The 18,290-nt window shown below is 39.0% G+C and overlaps 1 protein-coding gene across 2 annotated transcripts; it reads right to left on the minus strand.

Moving 5' to 3' along the window:
* Nucleotides 1-996: 996 nt before the first annotated feature.
* tspan15 (tetraspanin 15) lies at nt 997-16,398 on the minus strand. Of its 2 annotated transcripts, none has more exons than XM_049717983.1 (8): nt 16,229-16,398; nt 11,823-12,008; nt 11,341-11,415; nt 10,828-10,923; nt 6,957-7,070; nt 4,392-4,442; nt 3,258-3,374; nt 997-2,579 (listed from the first exon to the last, which is right to left on the minus strand). In XM_049717983.1, exons 1-8 carry the CDS (start codon nt 16,313-16,315, stop codon nt 2,412-2,414), a joined length of 894 nt encoding a protein of 297 aa, XP_049573940.1. In that variant the 5' UTR covers nt 16,316-16,398; the 3' UTR covers nt 997-2,411. The 2 variants fall into 2 exon arrangements, with proteins under 2 accessions (XP_049573940.1, XP_049573941.1); XM_049717984.1 differs by having other exon boundaries at nt 16,233-16,390.
* Between the last annotated feature and the right edge of the window lie 1,892 nt (nt 16,399-18,290).

The raw sequence follows: 18,290 nt of genomic DNA on the forward strand, positions 1-18,290 counted from the left end.
CTCAACTGAAAACGATTCAAATCAAACACCAATTGAGATAATACGGCCTGGCTATTCATTAGCACCTCATTGAATCTGCAGAAATAGGTTGCATCCGGGAGCGTCGGTGATGATACAGGTGATGTCTGCTATTCAAGTGTCATTGTTTATTTCTCACATCACTACTGTCAGTATGTCATGACAGTAGAACATAATTGGTGATCTGTGGAGGGGGGGGTCAGCTCTCCCTGGCCCCATCTTGAGCCTCTAATTTGAGTTCCAAGAAACCACCACGAGGAAATACAATTCTGAGACAGAAGTCATTACGGGAGATATATTATTTCTCCTGTACTACCATTAAAAAATATATTTTGTGTAGTAATAACACTCGCCAAGCATACGTATGCCTTGTCCATGCTTTGCCAAGTGTCATGGAGCAAGGCTGAAAAATTGACGGCTATCAAGAAGACCCCGACTGCAGCTCAGCGCTAGTTTGATAACTTAATGGCTGTCACAGTGCTCCAGTGTGTAATACAATTATCCACTATCCATTGCAAGATTCTCCAAACAATACAGTTTGTTGGCAATACACGCAGCAGCAAGCCAGTTGCTGAAAGGGCTACACTAAATTGCTCTGCTGCCAGGGACAGAAAAACCTCTTGCCAGGAGGTAATTTTGCAATGCTGCTCCAATGTCAAATGGAAAGCCATGGGCAAAGAGATGCTTAGGAAAAACTGAAAAGCTGAAGCTGTCAAAAGTTAATGGCCTCACCTCTATCTGAATGAGGCGTGAAGCCAAATGGGAAAAAGGAAATGAATCAGTGTAAACATGACAGAATTGACCAACTTTTCCACTAAGAGCAACAACATAATGCCTTTCCACCAGCTTTTATATGCTAACAAATGAGAAGGTGGAAGTTTGGGTAACTTCTGATATCATATGCAAGGTTCATGATCACATTGTCTTGTGGTGACTTTGCGACTAACCAGCACATGATCTACTGCAGTGTGGCCACTGTGAGTTTCAGAATTTTTTTAATTTGCACACATAGGACAGAAACATGCATGGAACCTTAGCCCAACAACTAGAATCAAGGGAGATCAAAGCATAAGACACAAAATCAGGTATTTGTTATTTTTAACAGAGGACTACTTCCCCAGGAACATTTAAAATAGCTTTTTCCTCCTTGTTGGCAATTTAGAGTAATAGTCTCCTCGTTGCTCATGAAGTGCTAAAATATTAAGATTCCATTCTCTGGGAAGGTGTGTGAGCAGCAGGAACTGTAGTGGGCAAAATATAGGACTATAAATACTAACTGTGCACCTTTACAACCCACATGTTGCACTGTTGCACACAAAAGCCTAGGTCAGCTGATATTTACTAAATATGTAATATTCTCACAATATCACGTGCGACTGTGGGTGACTGGACATGTGAAATTCTTATACTATCTCGAGCGCTGTTGAATGAAAGCTGTATTACAAACTATCATAATTACATAATTGCAATACTACAATAAGGAATATCTTTTTGGGAATATCTCAGGCCAACAGTTCAGTTTGAAACATTTAAACCGATGTTTTATTCTGCATAAAATTTGATCCAAACAGCTTAAGAGATCATATACAGGTCCTTTGCTCCCAAATTGATTGACACAAAGCATTAAAGTCAAAACCACAAAAAAGCTTACTTCATTTCATTTCTGCACCCAACCAAAAACAATGATCGACTTGCGTAGCTCATTATTATTCAATTTCATAATATACACACCATTAAATCCATTAGCGAGTGTATGAGCAAAAGAAGGAGCAACCACCACAAACTAAAATAAAAAAAAACGTTTAAAAATAGAAAGCAAAAAGAATATTTTTAAAGCTGGAGTATGATCTAGAAGCGAACTGATGAAGTGTTGTGACATGAGTTAATGGGATGACTTAAGAGGAACAGAGTTAAAATGGAAGAAAATAGACAACTTGAAAATTCAGCAAATATGTCTATTCACATTAATTTCAGTCGTCTGTCAAAAGCAGATTATTCAGTCATGAGTAGCACATTCAGGCACTCAGTGACATGAACACACAATGATGAGCAAGGGGCTAAAAAAAGAAAAAAAAAAAAAAGAGTTTGCATTTGGCAGGTTGACGCAATAAATAATAACATACCAAAAAGTTTCATTATGAGCGTTTTCACCTCTAGACTCTACTGATGAGATGAGCGCCTTATGGGTTCCGTCGACACACATCTGTTGATTTGCATTAAATTTGCATCCACGTAGTATGTGCTGCTTGGTGTTGGTGAGAAGTAAAGTAATATTATGCTTGAAGAAGGGAGGGTTTCTTGATTTGTTGAAATCAGCTCTGTAGAATTGATTTGATTTGAGTCCGAGATGAAATAGGGATTGAGGCGAGCATCCGCTGCCATCTTGCTGCTCTTCAGTCTATCTCAGGCATACACATAAACCACTTGGCCATTCGGCCCTGCTTTTTAAGCTGTCTGTACTGCGGGTTTGATTCCAGAAGTCCGTCCGTGTAGTGCCCGTATTCGCTTCGGGAGTCTTCCACTCGGGTGATGTACAACCAGCTGATGGCTACTCCAAAGAACTAAGGTGACAAAATGAAAGGAAGTGAAGGGACTCGACTGCCACGTCTTACTGTATCTGCAAGTTTGCAGAACATCTAGTCAACAGTCTAATTGGTATCTGACCGTTGTGGAGAAGGTAGCTGCCGATATCTGAGATTTTGTTTTTGACTAATCTGGTCAATTTATCAAAACTATACATATAGAAAACACGTCATCATGATGCAAGTGAAGTCTAGAGCTTCAATTTTTTTTACTTTTTGTCAAGTCATCACTTATTCAATTTAAGTCCATGTTGCACTGACAAATGGCCATTTTGAATACATTTTACAGGTATATTTTAAAAAGTAAAATTTTAATCAAGTGTATATTTCCTGACCAAACTGTGTTGAAATGCAAAAGAGTCTGACGAGCATGAAATGCATTCCACTAGACAGATTTGTCAGCTAAACTTGTGCTGCAGAAAATGAAATGTAATCCCACTTACTCATTATTCTGATTTAGACAAACAATTGAATGTGGAGGCATGTTTAAAATTGATGTACTCCAAACTTCCCAAAAAGTTCCATTTCCTACCGTTACTTTAGGATTTGTAAATGGAGTTTTGCCTGACTCACACTATGTAACCATAGAATGTCCACACGGAAAATGAAATGAAAATATTGATACGGTGCTGTGGGCGTGTGCGCGCGCGTGTGTACCTGAGGCAGCAGGATCCCAAGCAACAGTCCTGCCATAATCTTATAGTTGTCCATTAGCCAAATGAAGAAGGCATCGGTGCAGCCTCTGATGTGGATGTTATCGATCAGGTCCAGGCGCTAACGAGGCAGTGACAGAGAAAGAACCAGACCAAAGGAAAACAACATCAGACGACGAGAATGCATGTGCTGCCCGCTCGTTACTTTACTATTCTTAGCTTTAATCTTTTAGTCTGGCAGTTTTTTTTCGAATACCGTTTGTCTTCTTACAATCAGGAGAATTTTTCGCTCCACATATACAGTTCCTCTTCATTAAATTTTCCATTTGGTGACTTGATTTGACATGCTGCCTTTGTTTTCCAGAAATGCCTTTCCTCAGTTTGCCGGTTGGCTAAAACGCCCTTGGTTCAAATGCCACCTGTTCCCCCACCGCTTTGGCACACGAATCCATTTTAATGAGAACTATGTGGTTTTAAGTAAGTTGAGAAAAAGTTCATGTCTGGTGTCACGAAAAAATAATTGAAAGCCAAACTAAAAGTTTTCCCCTTCAAACTGATTTCTCTGGAATCGAACATGCTTTCCCAACCCTCTCTTCCACACCTTCATGCACTCCTGGAAGTATTTTTTTGCAGCCATGGCCATCTTAATGTTGTCCACATCTTGAGACGAAGCGGGGAGTGAAAGGGGGAAAAAAAATAGTCCAGTTGGGTAAGCAGGGACACTTGCTTCGTTGCGGCAGTACAGCAATGTTCTTGTCGGCCAGGAACTGTCAGATGCTCAGGGCATTGTGAGCTGGCACGGTTTTATGGTCAAGTAGCCATGAACTGTCTCATGTACTCAATTGCCACAGGAAACTTAACGACACCTCAAATATGTCTGTCATCTGAGATATTGGATCGCAAACTAAGCTAAAGGTGCTATCAAAGGGCCAAACATTTTTCTTGAACATTTGTGAACAGTAAAAGATATTAAGCACATTTCAATGAGAGGACACACGGGGGTGGCAGTGCTGCTGCGACACATGATTATGATGTTTGTCTTTGGCTGACACTTTGAAGTGATGCTCCAAAATATTCAATATTGCACCTTTAAATAAAGCAGCTTTTTACGTCCATGACTCACGCTCATTGGCCTTACCTCTTGTTCCAACACTTTGTAGCCACACAATGTGTTCACGACTTCATTTTGCTACAGAGGAGACAAAAAAACAAGGACAAGTGATAAGTGAATGAGTCAAAAAATTTGTAAAATACAAGGATAAATTGACGATATCTGCCACAAAGATTCAAACCAATACCCCCAAGATGCGCCACTACCAATCTGGCACAGAAGAGGAGATGAAGGCTGGAGGATTTATCTTATACCCCAGCCACCCTCATCAAATTAGCTGTAGTAGTTTGAACATTTGGATAGGATTTGGAGGCGCGTGGAACAAATAATAGCATGAAATATGTTCACCTTCAGTAAACAATTCCAAACGAGCAAGCAAAAATACATAAATAATGAATGATGTCACAGTAAGAATGATTACATGTAATGTTACCCTGCTAAAGTAATTTCAGCTAAGAGATGGAAAAAAAAAATCTTTTAGAGGATGATGCAAGTCTAAAAGCACAAAAGTATTCTGTAATGGGTGCTGAAATGTTCCAAATGTAAGGGGGTGGGGGCTGAACTTGGTAGATTTTGCTTCCTTCAGCACCTTCTGATCACAATGTGTTTTTTTGTGCTTCAAATAATCAACCCATCATCAATTAAATAATGACCAAGAGAATGGGCTAAAAGTAATCCGAGTGCAGGATAATGGCTTGGCAGCTGACACTTGACATTTGAATTGTCAGAGTGTGAATGGATTACCAGGGTTGAGTTGGTGCATATCAATGCCCCACAAGGAGCCACTTGAGCAAACGTGCTGTCCTCCACATTTGGGCCCCATATGTGCTGATGATATGCACAAATCCCTTGGTAGAGTGATCCATTTCCAGACTTAATATTATCAATTCAGCAGTTCAATTCACTCCGGCATGCCTGCTCGGAGAGCAGCTGCGCACATAGCCACAGAGTGCCATCTTGTAGTAACAGATGGGATGAATTTCCATGTGTGTGTGTGTGTGTGTGTGCATGTATGACATTCATTTATGACTCTGCATATGATGGTCATTTGTGCTAAGTCTCCAGGCCAGGAAAATTGAGTTATATAGAGAGAAAACAACAAAAGGAACGGTGGAGGATGTGCAAGTGATAGCCTGAGGTGTACCAGAGAAACTTTGGGAAAGTTAGAACAGGTGTTCTGTAGGGACGATGTGCCCTGCTCCAGCTGAACCTTTGGACCAGCATGTGGAATACGAGCCGGAAACCAACAAGCTGTTCCTTTTTTTTCAGTTCTGCTGTTGATATGAAAGAGGTCACATTCCATTTGTAGTTTTGTGTGGGTGAAAATTGCCCAAGAGGGAGAGCGTGTGCGTGTGTGACCTGCATGGCAAAGGTGTAATCAGCACTACAATCCATGAGATGCTTTTTCAAACATAACTCCACCCCTATGGTCATTAGTATAATGGTATACACAAAGTGGACCACGGGTTCTGGACTTTATAAATAAATATTCAGGAAAGATGAAATGATGCTCTTTCTTGCCACTTTAGGTAATGTTAATGGCCTAAAATAAGACAGCATTGTCAACTCTCGTAATTTTCCTCCTTGGCTTCACTTGAGACAATACCTTTCCTTGAGTGGGTCTGTTTTTCACTTACTGATACAACGTGACCATTGTAACTGTCTGCAATTAGTGTCACTATAAAACATTATACTGATTCACAGCAATATTGCATATTGACTTGGCCTGGTTTAAGAGCGCGATGCAATAAAATAAAATAACAGTCATCACTTGAAACTGCTTGAGCATCTGGTGAGACAGAAAATGGCCAATTGTGAGTGGACCTGCAGCATGGTTCCTTTTATACGAAATCTATCAACCCACCTGGGGCAGGTGTGGATGTAAATGGTTTGATCCAGCACATGCTAGAAGCTTACGCTGATCTTCAAATCCTGATCAAATATAAAGACATCATATTGGAAAACCGTTTTAGTTAACTAGGGAGCGGTTGGATTCTTGGAGCCAATTAAGCCCCACTAAAATTACAGAGAGGCAAGTTTGGATGAGCTTGATGTGGAAGAACTGTGATCTGCGCAGACGGTATTTGAGACGACTGCTCAAGACCATCATACCTTTTGCAAGACAGCAAAACCTGTTATACTTCTTTCATTTTCTCTTCAGAACAAAAGACCAAGTGATAATACTTTCGTCCACAGGATGGAAAAAAAAAAAAAAAAGAAAAGGGGGGTCATCGGTTTGGCTTGGGAATCTGACATGCTCGGGGCTCGGGGGTTGGGTGCAAAACAACAGGCACTGCTCTGATGAGGCATAGAGATGTTGTAGGATGCAGACTTGCTTTTTTTCTGGTGTCTGGAACAGTACTACTCTGGCCAAGCACACTTGGCCAGCTGTGAGTGCTGCAGCCTCTTAGATTTTTATGAACACTTTAGTTAAAAGAGGGATGTGTGTATTGGAAATTATAAAAGAGGAATTTGGAAGTAGGGCTTTAAATAAACACCGGGCCATGTTGGCCTGGAACGGAACAGCCGTCTGGAAGCTGCCAATTATGTGCCATACTGCTAAGAATGTTCCAACATAATGATGCAACTCACCTTAGTGACGCAGCAGGTATAAGGCACTCCACAGGCCAGTGGACTTCGTCCAGAACAGTTGTGGTACATGTTGACTGACCAGTCTTTATACCCTTGGCCACCACAACACTTAAACTTTGGAGAGAAAAGACATGTCAGAGAAGGTTCAGTATTCAAAGATTGTAAACAGCACACTCCAAATGTATTTTGCATGACGCCAGGAAGGTTGTGGGCTGAAGGGCGATACAGTTAAAATAATTTACATGCAATTATGAGCCTGTGTTTATCCAGACAGCAGGGATGGGCAACTTAAATGGGGCAGAGCGCCACAATTTTCCATCAGTGCTACTGGATGCTAATTTTCTGGGGTTGCAAAAGAAAATAAGATTTTTTTTTTTTCTCAGTTAATCAAGGAGCCACTCTGAATGTAGTCAGGGAACACAGTTGCCCATCCCTGTGTCTGTGCACTGATTTTTTTTTCCACTTGCTTGAAGGGAAGTTGAAATCAACATGACAACAATAGGACTATTTGGCATCAATTAGAATGGAGGCCACTATTTTTGGATAAATACATGTTTAATTTGATCTAACTAACTATTAACTATTGTTCATAGTAGGGAAGAATTTCTGCCATTTCAAACATTTATCCTACTTTCAAACCATATAATATATAATCCAACCTGAAAGAAATTCTTCACACATTGATATTCTTATTTCTAGCTTTTAGTTGATTGTGCCTAAACATTTACAGAAATTACAGCAGCAGTTTTCACACATGCGTTGTAAACTGTAAGTGTCAAACCAATGTTTGTGATAAAGAATGACAACACGTGATTATATCTACAACAGCCAATCCTCTCAAACTGCCATAAATAAAGGCCGAGACAGTAATAACCTGTCATTGGGCAAATTTCTTCAGCTGGTCATAACCGGTGTTGATCAGGGGAAAACAAACAAATAGAAAAACACTTAGTATCAAAATCTGTCAGTCACAGTTTGTGCCCAAAATAGCTGGGAGGAAAAGCAGAATTAGATGGACCAAGAAAATGTCAATTCTAGTTTGGTTTGGACAACATAAAAGACAAGACAAATCAAATTGCAGCGGTTGTTTCGATGAGGTTACCCACACAATGCGAACATTGTGCTTATGGGACAAGCTGAGAACAAATTCAGCTAATGGATCCAAGCAACAATTGGACCACTGGATGACTTTTTCAACAGATCAACTTGGAAGCCACATTACAAGCTCTGCTTTGTTGCCCTTGTACCAAATAAATATTTGATCACAAGTGGGGAATGTGAGCTGAAGAGGATGCAAGAAAGAACAAATGAGACATAATACCCCCCCCCCCCCTCCACCCACCACCCTCTCAAACTTAGCAGCAGTGGCTTTTTTTTTTTCCAGTTTAAGAAACACTATCACCACAACCAGGAGTGAAGTCCCTGAAGAATAACTCGACCGAGTGCGTTTTTTTACCGATGGAATAAGATTCTTGCCTGTTGTTCTATTCACAACTGGATTACTCACATTATCCTTTCCTGGGATGTAATCCTCATGTGTCTCTGCGCAGGGAGCAAATTATTCTTGACGCACACCCGCTTGACAGACGGACGGATGACTTGCTGTTCAACAGCAGCCGGAACGACTGACTTAGCCCCTAATTGCCCACTTGGCAACACGTTTGGCATGAAAACTCATGTCATACCTGCCTTTGTCAAGTCATTACGTCAATTGATGACTCAAATACATTGAAAGATTTGAGAAACCTGACATTGCTGCCATTTTAATAAATTGGATAAAAAGATGTTAATTGATCGAGTTTGCATGAATTAAATAGGAACAAAAACTCCAACAAATCAACACAGAAAAAGAATATTGCTATCAAGTCTGACAAATTTGAATTTAAAAATAAATAAATTGCTGGTATATGGAATATACAGTATAATAGAAGGATGGACTTTTTTTGCATCAGAGTCTGAGTGACCCATAACTTTGCAATGTATTGAGGAGGAAAAAAAGTGAATCCAAATTGTCCTTTAAAAAAAAAAAAACTATACCACATGACACATTTTATATGGCTTGTGGAGCTGCGGTTTGCATATTAGTTTTTTCATGCGCTGCATTAAATTAGTTGTGTTAAAACGCTGCTGCTGAAGCCTTTCCGCCACACAAAATACTCAATTTTGACACAATGCAGGTGGCACTGTCTCTGCTTCAAAATATTTCCATACTGCGGACACTGTCATTGTTACACAAGTCCAGCTTCACGTTAGCTTCCAACTACATCTGCCAGAACGTTCCCCACTGGCTACGTCTACTTTTTTGCAATGTTGCGTAGTAGACTACACAACATTTTTTCATTTTGGCAATATCTGGGTACCTCTGGAATATTTTATTACCCTTATAAATAAAATACTTTTTTCGGCCTCCATTTCGATCAGGTGAAAATGACGTGATAGGCCAGATTTCCAAACATGTACTTCATAATTCTGACATAAATCAGTATGATCACATTTTAATGAAATAGTAATAGGCTTAGTGAGGGTTACAGAGACACGAAAAATAGATTGTGACAAAACCATGGAGCTGGGCAGGCCTATCATTGTGGGTTTTGTGAACTATAACTTTGCATGGACCAAAAAAAAAAAAAAAAATCTGCAGAATGGAAGCCCCAGTAATGCAAACTAACGTATCTGAACAATGTACCAGTTGAATTGATGAATGGCTTCTTCCCACCCACAATGAGTCAGCCTCCGCAGACACGCTTTGCAGACTACGCTGATGAATCAAGAGTTCTGCAGCGCATGTGTCTCAACCAACAAGAAATGCAGAGGGACTGCTCGGCTCCTCGAAAAACAATCTAATGCCTACACACTTGGAACACACTCCTGATTTACTCATTCAATTTAAAGGCTTTTCTATATAGTTCCCTGCAAAGGCGATACAAAGGGTTGGGACTTATGTGTATTTTTTTTCATGTTGGTTAACTCATTCACTGCCACTTTGTTAAAATGAATCCTTGACCTCTATAGCTGTCCAAATCTATTGCCAATTTTACATGTTGCCCGTAGTACACGAGTTTATGTTGAGATTTATCTGAATGTAAAAAGGACATGTAAAACTACCAGTGCCTAAATGAACTGCAATGAGTCCATACATGGATGGCTTCTATGTGCAGCAATGGTGTTTTGGGGGCTTTTTTTGCCATTAGTATTTTTAGTTTGGCCACACACTACTTCTTCACTTTAAATGTAGAGTACAGAATTCATTTTGGTTTTATATGCATGCGGCCGACAATGAGGCCTATGCTACTTGTATTACTTCCATTGCCGTGTTTTGAACATTTCTTATGTGTTATTGACACATATGATAATTTAGCATTTAAATTTGAAACACATAGTCTGAACCTGTGGACAGTAAATGTCACATTTCCATGGTAATAAATGAAGGGAATAAAAGGAAAGGTCATCTCGAAATAACTATAGACTGGGTGTGACGGAAGCTGTCACTTCGGGACAGTGAACACTAAGCAATGCGGTGGACCTTCATTGCACACAGGGTCCTCTATTTGTAGCATTTAAACAACATTTGATAACAGATGCTGTAATGCGGCCTTGGCAACTTTTTTTTTTTTTAATTATTCTTTTTCAGTGGAATTTTTGTAGTCTGCCTAATCTTAGTGCATGATGAGATTTGGCCACCAGCCTATTCATCTTAATATGCTTGATAAAAGCTGCTAATGAGATTCGCTTCAGGCTGTTTAATGGGGCAGAAATATAGAGTGCTTGGAAAATGACGGCTGTAATGTTCCAAGTATCTAAACAAATACCTGTCGATTTGTAATGCTAATTGCTTAGCAGGATTATTTGGTGGCATCAAATCTAACCGTACCTCTTTCTGAACAAAATCCATGATGTTTTTGAAGTCCAAGTCATCATAGTAGTTAACTATGCCTCTTCGTATGTTCTTGTTCAGTAGATCCTCCGTCTGGAAAATAAGGAAAGGAAGAAATCAGTGTCTTTGGACATAGGCAAAATGCGTTAGCATCATGTTTAAATCATTGTGCACATTTATGCCAGAGTGCCAAGTCGCATGTTCCGGTTTGTCAAGGTGACTGACTCAATCAAGTAGAAATGCAAAAGTGACAGTTTAACAGCCCACATCTGCCAGTTGCAATCTGCCGTGACAGGATTACTAGATCACATCAGGCTAGTGTGGAAACATCCAGAAAGAGACAAGAAAGTCCGGCTACATTAGCAAGCCTTGTCAGCGGTGTGTGAGCGTGAGTAACATCACGGAGTGGTTGCATTTTAACGGCTTACAAACTGAACTCTTATATTTGTGACAATTTGTGGTGGGCGGTAAATGCTACACATGGTGCGGTCAAAGCGAGAATGATCTTACCTGGTTACGAAACACTAGCGCCAAGATTCCTCCCAGCAACTCCAGGATGAGACACACCACCAGTGTGTACATGAACTGTGCCGAACAAGACAGTAATCATGGAGACATCCTGTACCTCAATATGGTACGCTGATTCTAATATTGAAAATGTATTTAACACTAGAAATTGTATGTACCAGAGCTTCCTCTACATCTTTATTATCAACACGGCAATTTAAGGTGTTACCTTATTGTCATTTTACCCAAACCTAGTAAATGACCACAATATTGTACATCTTCAGGTATAATTATGATTGAGTGTATATTGTTGTGTGGTACAATTGGTGAAATTCAACCACCAAAATATGTAGAATTTCAAACAAATCAATATCAGAATTGTTCGAATTTGCACACACAGTATTTAACGACCAACAGTTTTAATATTACTAGAAGAAAAAATAAAAAGCTACAAGTTTGGGCGACGCTCTCAGCTTACTACTTACCACTTTAAGCAGAAGTATATTATCCCTGAGTGATGCCAACATGCCAATGAGTGAAACAACAAACATGACAATTCCCAGGAGGATGAGAATGAGAGCAGGGGCCAGAAAGACCCCATCCAGTGTCTTGTAGCGCTGCCTTTCCACCTCGGCATATATACCAATGGCTAGGATGAGGGCGCCGATCAGCTGAAAACACAAAAAAACATACATTTGAATTGGTGATGCAAATGTTTCTTCATTGTTCCAGCCATCAAATGTGAAATTACACAACCAATTAAAAATGTTATCAGCCTATTTCTGAAAAGTGAGATGTTGTGAACTTCCGACGTTACATAACAGCAGGGCCGATTTAACAATTTTTTTTTGAGTGTGTGCTTAAATTAGATCATTTTATGGCAGAGCACTGCCGAGTTTGTCAGGTAGCTCAAAAAGTATGCACTAGTACAAAGCGTTTTTAAAAAAAAAAATATTTCCGGGTTAATGCTAGCACACTGCAAAACACACGCTAACAGAACTACTTCTGCATTCAGGAAGATCTGTAGCGCTTGATAACCTCCCTGATCATTTGATCTGATCAGGTGTGTTAAGGAGGGAAACTTCGAAAAGAGGCAGGACCACGTTACCACAAACCATCGTCACCATGAACAGTCAAGATGGTGTAATACCATTCTGGGGAGAGGCAATCTCACAGCAAATGAGTGCGAGTAATGGAAATTTTCCAGACTGGAAATAACACGGAGAGAATCGAGCTGTGGAATGGTTTCTTACTTCTCAGTGGACCAAATGTAATGTGTGAATTGAGTCTCTCAAACCAAGCTGGTAAGCAATGAAGACTAGTCAATTTATCTGCATTGAAAGCAAACTGAGGTGCACTTCCATAACAGATCTTTTGCCTTTGCTACAACAAATGAAGGGAGTTTGTAGACTGTTGCACAGACCATTCCTACAAACTAGCTCCTTTTTAAATGGAGAAATTGTTCATGCAAACCTATAGAGACAGTTCAAAATGAAATATCCATCCATCCGTTAATTCATTTTCTGTTAATACTTGTGGGAGAGCTGGAGCCCATTGCAGTTCAGCTGCCTATCTGTGGGCAAGAGACAGAGTATACCCTTGACTGGTCACCAGTTAATCACAAGACAATTAACAAGTCTTCAAGGCGAGCAGATACATCGACGTACTCAATCCAATAACAGAGAAGGTCTGCATGTACAAAGTTAATGAATGTTCAAGCTGCAGATCATACAACGTCTTCGACATATTTTAAATTTACAGTCGATTCCCCCGCCCCACTGACCTTGCCAAAGTATAATTAGAAGGGGCTGATAATTTACGCCTCGCGGCTATGGCCTTCATTTATGACGCGTCTTAGGTCACTTTTCATTAGAAATGCCTTCAGTCACAGCAACAAATACTGTACATGGCATGTAAAAAAAATATTTGTATTATGAATTGACACAAAAGTGTGTGGGGGGGGGCGCAGCGAGTGGAATTTATGCCTCTCTGCTTCGGTCTTCATTTACGACGTGCCTTAGCTCACTTTTCATTCGAAATACCTTTAGTCACAGCAACAAAATACCCCACATGGCATGTAAAAAAAAATTATTTGTATTATGAATTGACACAAAAATGTGTGAGGTGGGAACGCAGCGAGCGGAATTCTTTTTATTAACTTTGTTTACTGGAGTTCAGAAATGTCATCAAACAACAGATACAAGTCTTGCTTCCAAACATTGAGCATTTACAGCAAATGATTAGGAAATGTTACAGGTTAAGTGCTCATAAAAGTGGATGGTTTTTAGTCTGGATAAACATCTGAGAGATTTGTGTAAAGGGTAAAAGAAATACAAAAAAACACTTGAATTCAATTTCAGCCATTAAGCAAATGATGCCTGGAAAATGTCAACTGTATTGCAGAGATCCAATGCTCATTAGAAAAACAACTATTATTGTGGGTCTCACATTTTGTCTGGTATAATACATGTGCCGCTTCTTTGAACATGAACACACATAGACCACAACGGTATCTTGGCAATATGATTCCAACTCTAAGGGAACAATTTGGGAAGGCCAATTTCTGTTTCATCATAATAGTAACCCCAAAAAAGAGTTTTGAATAATCTAAAAACACACACAGCGGCGGGATTATACTTTTTAGACGGATTGAAAAACTTTCCAGTTCTCATCATTCACGCTGGGGCAAATTTTTTTTTTACTGATACTTTGGATATGGACGAACTTCAGCAATACTTAATGAAATATCGAACAAAACACTGCTGGGTCACATTGTGAGTTTAAACATTAATAAATGTTGGAAGCTTTGCTTCGTTCTTTTGTTCGGTTTCCCGAAGGAAGTAACAAAACTGACAATATGCCCTGAAGTGCTCATTACTGTGTGCTGTATCTCGCTAAGATAACACACACTCTGCAGAGAGCACAAGTGTTGCAGGAACAAGAAAGCGCAAGTCCAAAAGTGGCCATTAATGTCTTTTGCCTCCCTTATCAGGAAAGCATTCATTTACCATAATGTGCGAATTACTGCAGCGCCGCCACTCTTTTGCTCCTCCTTCAAAAGTATCTCACATAAGCAAAAAAACATTAAGTGTCAATCAACCATCTGTTTCAGGAACAACAGCGTGTTAGGATGTCTTTGAAAGAATACAGCTGCAGGCTTTAGCACTTACCATTTTTCTTTGTGTGGAAATGTAGACATCAGGCTGCCTTTGTGATTTGGAGCGTTTCTCAAGGGAGAGTCTGACTGAGAGCGTTTAGTCAGGCAGTTTGGTTTCTGTCTTGTGACTTTCTTCTTCCAAGACAAAGTTGGAAAACTTAAGGAGTACGTTTCGAATCGTTTAAAACAAGACTAAATGGCGGTCAAATCGATTCAGAGGAGGCCAATGGTACAGAAGACAAATATTGCAAACCCTAGTGCCGACTCCCATCTTATCAGATAGTATGTTAGGGGCATCAACACCAAGAAAAAGGAAGTGCCATGAGATCTAAAAAGCTATAAAATCCTTAGAAAATAACCACAGATCTCCACAGCAATGCTGGACTGTATTGCAAGTGCACCACAATACAGCAGAGATGATTGTATATCCTTTCAGCTTTTGGGGCATTAATACACAAGTTATTATTTACATAATAATACGTTATTTATTTCACGTGCCTTCTGTCTTGAGTAATAATGCTCAGTTCTGAGTTGCCATTTTATCATGTTTATTAATTGTGGATGTACTTTGCAATGGCGCAGAACTGCATTTTAATCAAACCAATGTCTATTGTTTTGGTTAATAACATTATATAGCATGGATTTATCATGTCATGTGATCAATGTGGCTCACAAGGCATTCATTGCAGCCTGCTCTGCTCCAAATCAATCTTTGTCAAAGGTGAAGCCCTTTGAGAGTCTGTGAGTAAGGGAGATATAAATAATCCTCTAACTGAAAACTCAAACACCTTTATAAATTCATTCCAGCTTTCTGGTGCATGCGGTTTGGCAACAGGGGAGGGCAGTACCTTCAATGCAGCCAAAAAGAATTCCACAACTAATGTAACTGACTTGCTAAGGTGCAGCGATGTATCATCTTTCCACCAAGGAGGGTAAAAATATAAGCTTGTGAATAAACTAAAAAAAAAGAAAAATGCTTGTGAGTCATAGTGAACACTAGTACCATACAATGGTCATATTTTATCATGTTTGCACTTGCAAAAAAAGTCATGTCTTGTATCTTGAAAAATTCCCAAGTCAGGTCACTTGTACTGCAGGACATCATTGTACAATGTTAATGTTAATTTTTATGAACAGCCTTATGGATAAGTACATTCTGACACTGCTGAAAACTCCAGTTTGGAAGGTTACAGATGATAGAGTTTCATTTTGATTAAATGACATGATTTAATGTTGTAGAATAGCGTCATTATAGTATATTACAAATGTATTAATAAATACATGTTAATTAAAGTTTAAGTGCACTGTGACTTTCAACAACCTGTACAACACCAATCAAAATTGAAATCTTTGTAAACAAGTGTATTGTCGATATACACTTAATGAAATAAAACACAAAGGTGGACGGCATAGCAAGTTAAAACTACAATAGAAAATGACGTAAAAAGTCGTGACGAACAATATCCTTGTGTTCACACTATCAAGAAGGCGATAGCAGCGAGGTAAAGGTGTAGCGGAGGGTGTGGCCATTTACTCATTTACTATTATTACTATTTCGCGGGGGGGAGGGGTCGAAAGTTTTAAAATTTTCATCAGCTTTTGCCAACTTTTCATAGTAAATACAGCGTCACGCCGACTCTCACGAACACAGGGTTTTAAACATTTCAAATGCTGTAAAGTTTAGGGGGGGGGATGCAAGCCGCCCACATACAGTATGACAAAAAGAGTACTCACCCACCAAATGATGGCGTAGAAAAAGAGGGTAAATTTGAGGAAAACATAGGAGCATCTGTGACAGTAGCGTTCTTCATTGTTCGGCATAGTAGCGGCCAGCGCTTACTGTCTCTCCCGCCTTGTTGTGAACACTAACTTCCGCATTGTCATATTTTTGCAAACCTGGAAGCGCGTGCACGCTATTCTACACTTAGGTGCGTTCAAGGTTGTAGTAAAAAAATCCCTTTCTTTAAAAAAACGAGCTTTCTACCTTCACGATTAATATTCAGTTTCCTTTAGAAATGAGTGTTAAACTTATAATTATGATTTCAGTGAAATTTTTATTTTTTCTGTGGAGCCATGAATGTTGTACCGAATCATTATATAATTTATTATTATTATTATTATTATTTTTTTTTTTTTTATTATATATTATGAGAAAAGTTTAACTATATAGTTAGCTTAGGTACGGTATAAGTACCCGAAAAAATTCTTTCAATATAGCAATGTTTGTACGCATTCTAAAATAAATAGTAGTAGTTAGTTATCTATTATGAGAAAATAATGTTAAATGTATTTGTAAAATTGTTTATTTTGTAAATATATTAGTAATCTTAATTTTAAAACCAGTCACTCTGATTCACTATAATTTCCATCCACAATAGGTAATGAGAAGTGCAGTTTTCTAGTATGATTAATAGATATACTTAATGTGTTAATCTACCTTTCAGATTCATTATTATGTGAAATTATGGTACATGAACTGAAGATGTCGAGTTCTTCAATGTGCTCGTAATAAGGAATCAATATATCTCACTGGGAAACAATACAAACGTGGGAAGAGAAAGGTCAAATGATGCAAAAGTGGTCATAAGCATGTCAGTTCACAAGTACAATGGACTGTAGACAGAAAAAACAATGCTTGCTTTAATATACTGAACCCAAAGCTAAAGGACACATACTGTTTGAATGCAATCCTAACACATTATGCGGTTATGCTTCTCCTCAAGTTGAGGCGCATTTCCTTTTCTCATGGCTTTATCTGACAATATATTTCTCAGCATGCTCACATCGAGTGCACAAAAACAATCACTGAGGGAAAAGAAAGGTTAAGCTTAGGTCAGCAATCCCAAGCCCGCTGCATTCCTTTTCTCTACAAACACATACAGCAGATAGTCGAGACAAAAGATTGGGGGAAAAGATTGATGGTTGGAATCATAGACATCAGGTTGCCAAAGTAACAATCAAAAACCCACCACCATTTACAATATATCAGCAGTAAAGAGCATCTTGTAGGATATGTGTCAAATGTTTTTGTTACCTTCTAAGCCCTAAAGGAAGACAGTTACTTATGCCTTTTTAAACATTTATAGGTTGTGTGTATTCCTTTTGTTTGTGAACAACTGCAAAACAAACTAGGCAGCAAAAGCATCACCAGCATCGTCTCAAGGGCCTTTTTCATTCATTTGCAAACATTTCAGTTGCAATTGTTCTGATCAAATATACACAACAACTTCAAAGAATGCAAGACAGTTATTAACTGTGAATTCACCCCCAAGCGGTGTTTTTTTGCTGTATAAAATAAAAGATACAACCAAAAGAGACTACTGAGGAAAAGAACATTGATTTTGTTTTTCTTGTAGAAGACAATAACAATCAGTTGTAAATGATGAAACTTCCTAACACAATCAGCATCATGCAGCATGTTCATTTGATCACAGGTTGTTTGACACCAAATCAGAGCCCAGCATTAGACTGCTAGTGGTTGAGAGTGAGATTATTACAGCTCTTCAGATGGAACTGCTAAACCTATAGAGATGCAAATTGAAGCACAATCACACAATTGCGCAAGGTGATATCTCATCTTGACCTACAATTAGCGTCACTTTTTTTCATTTATTTCACTATAACTGCTGAATATGATTTTTGTTTTGCAGAATATAATTTCTCTTGTGAACAATAAAGTTTATTTCTAAAGCCTTACAATCTCGTCATTGTGTTTTCTTTTTCTCAATGATGTCAATAGTGACTGTCATTTTTACTCTGTTTTGAGGGATGAGTTTTGGGTTTGGGATTTTGTGAC

Source organism: Syngnathus scovelli, chromosome 4, assembly GCF_024217435.2.
Source record: "Syngnathus scovelli strain Florida chromosome 4, RoL_Ssco_1.2, whole genome shotgun sequence".
NCBI classification, from domain to species: Eukaryota; Metazoa; Chordata; class Actinopteri; order Syngnathiformes; family Syngnathidae; genus Syngnathus; species Syngnathus scovelli.

Coding starts and splice junctions, on each gene's coding strand:
- tspan15 (XM_049717983.1), bottom strand. CDS start 16,315: ATGCCGAACAATGAAGAACGCTACTGTCACAGATGCTCCTATGTTTTC. Junction 7,071..10,827: donor TGGATTTTGTTCAGAAAGAG/GTACGGTTAGAT, acceptor TTCTCTCCAAAG/TTTAAGTGTTGTGGTGGCCA. Junction 3,375..4,391: donor ACAAAGTGTTGGAACAAGAG/GTAAGGCCAATG, acceptor CTGCCTCGTTAG/CGCCTGGACCTGATCGATAA.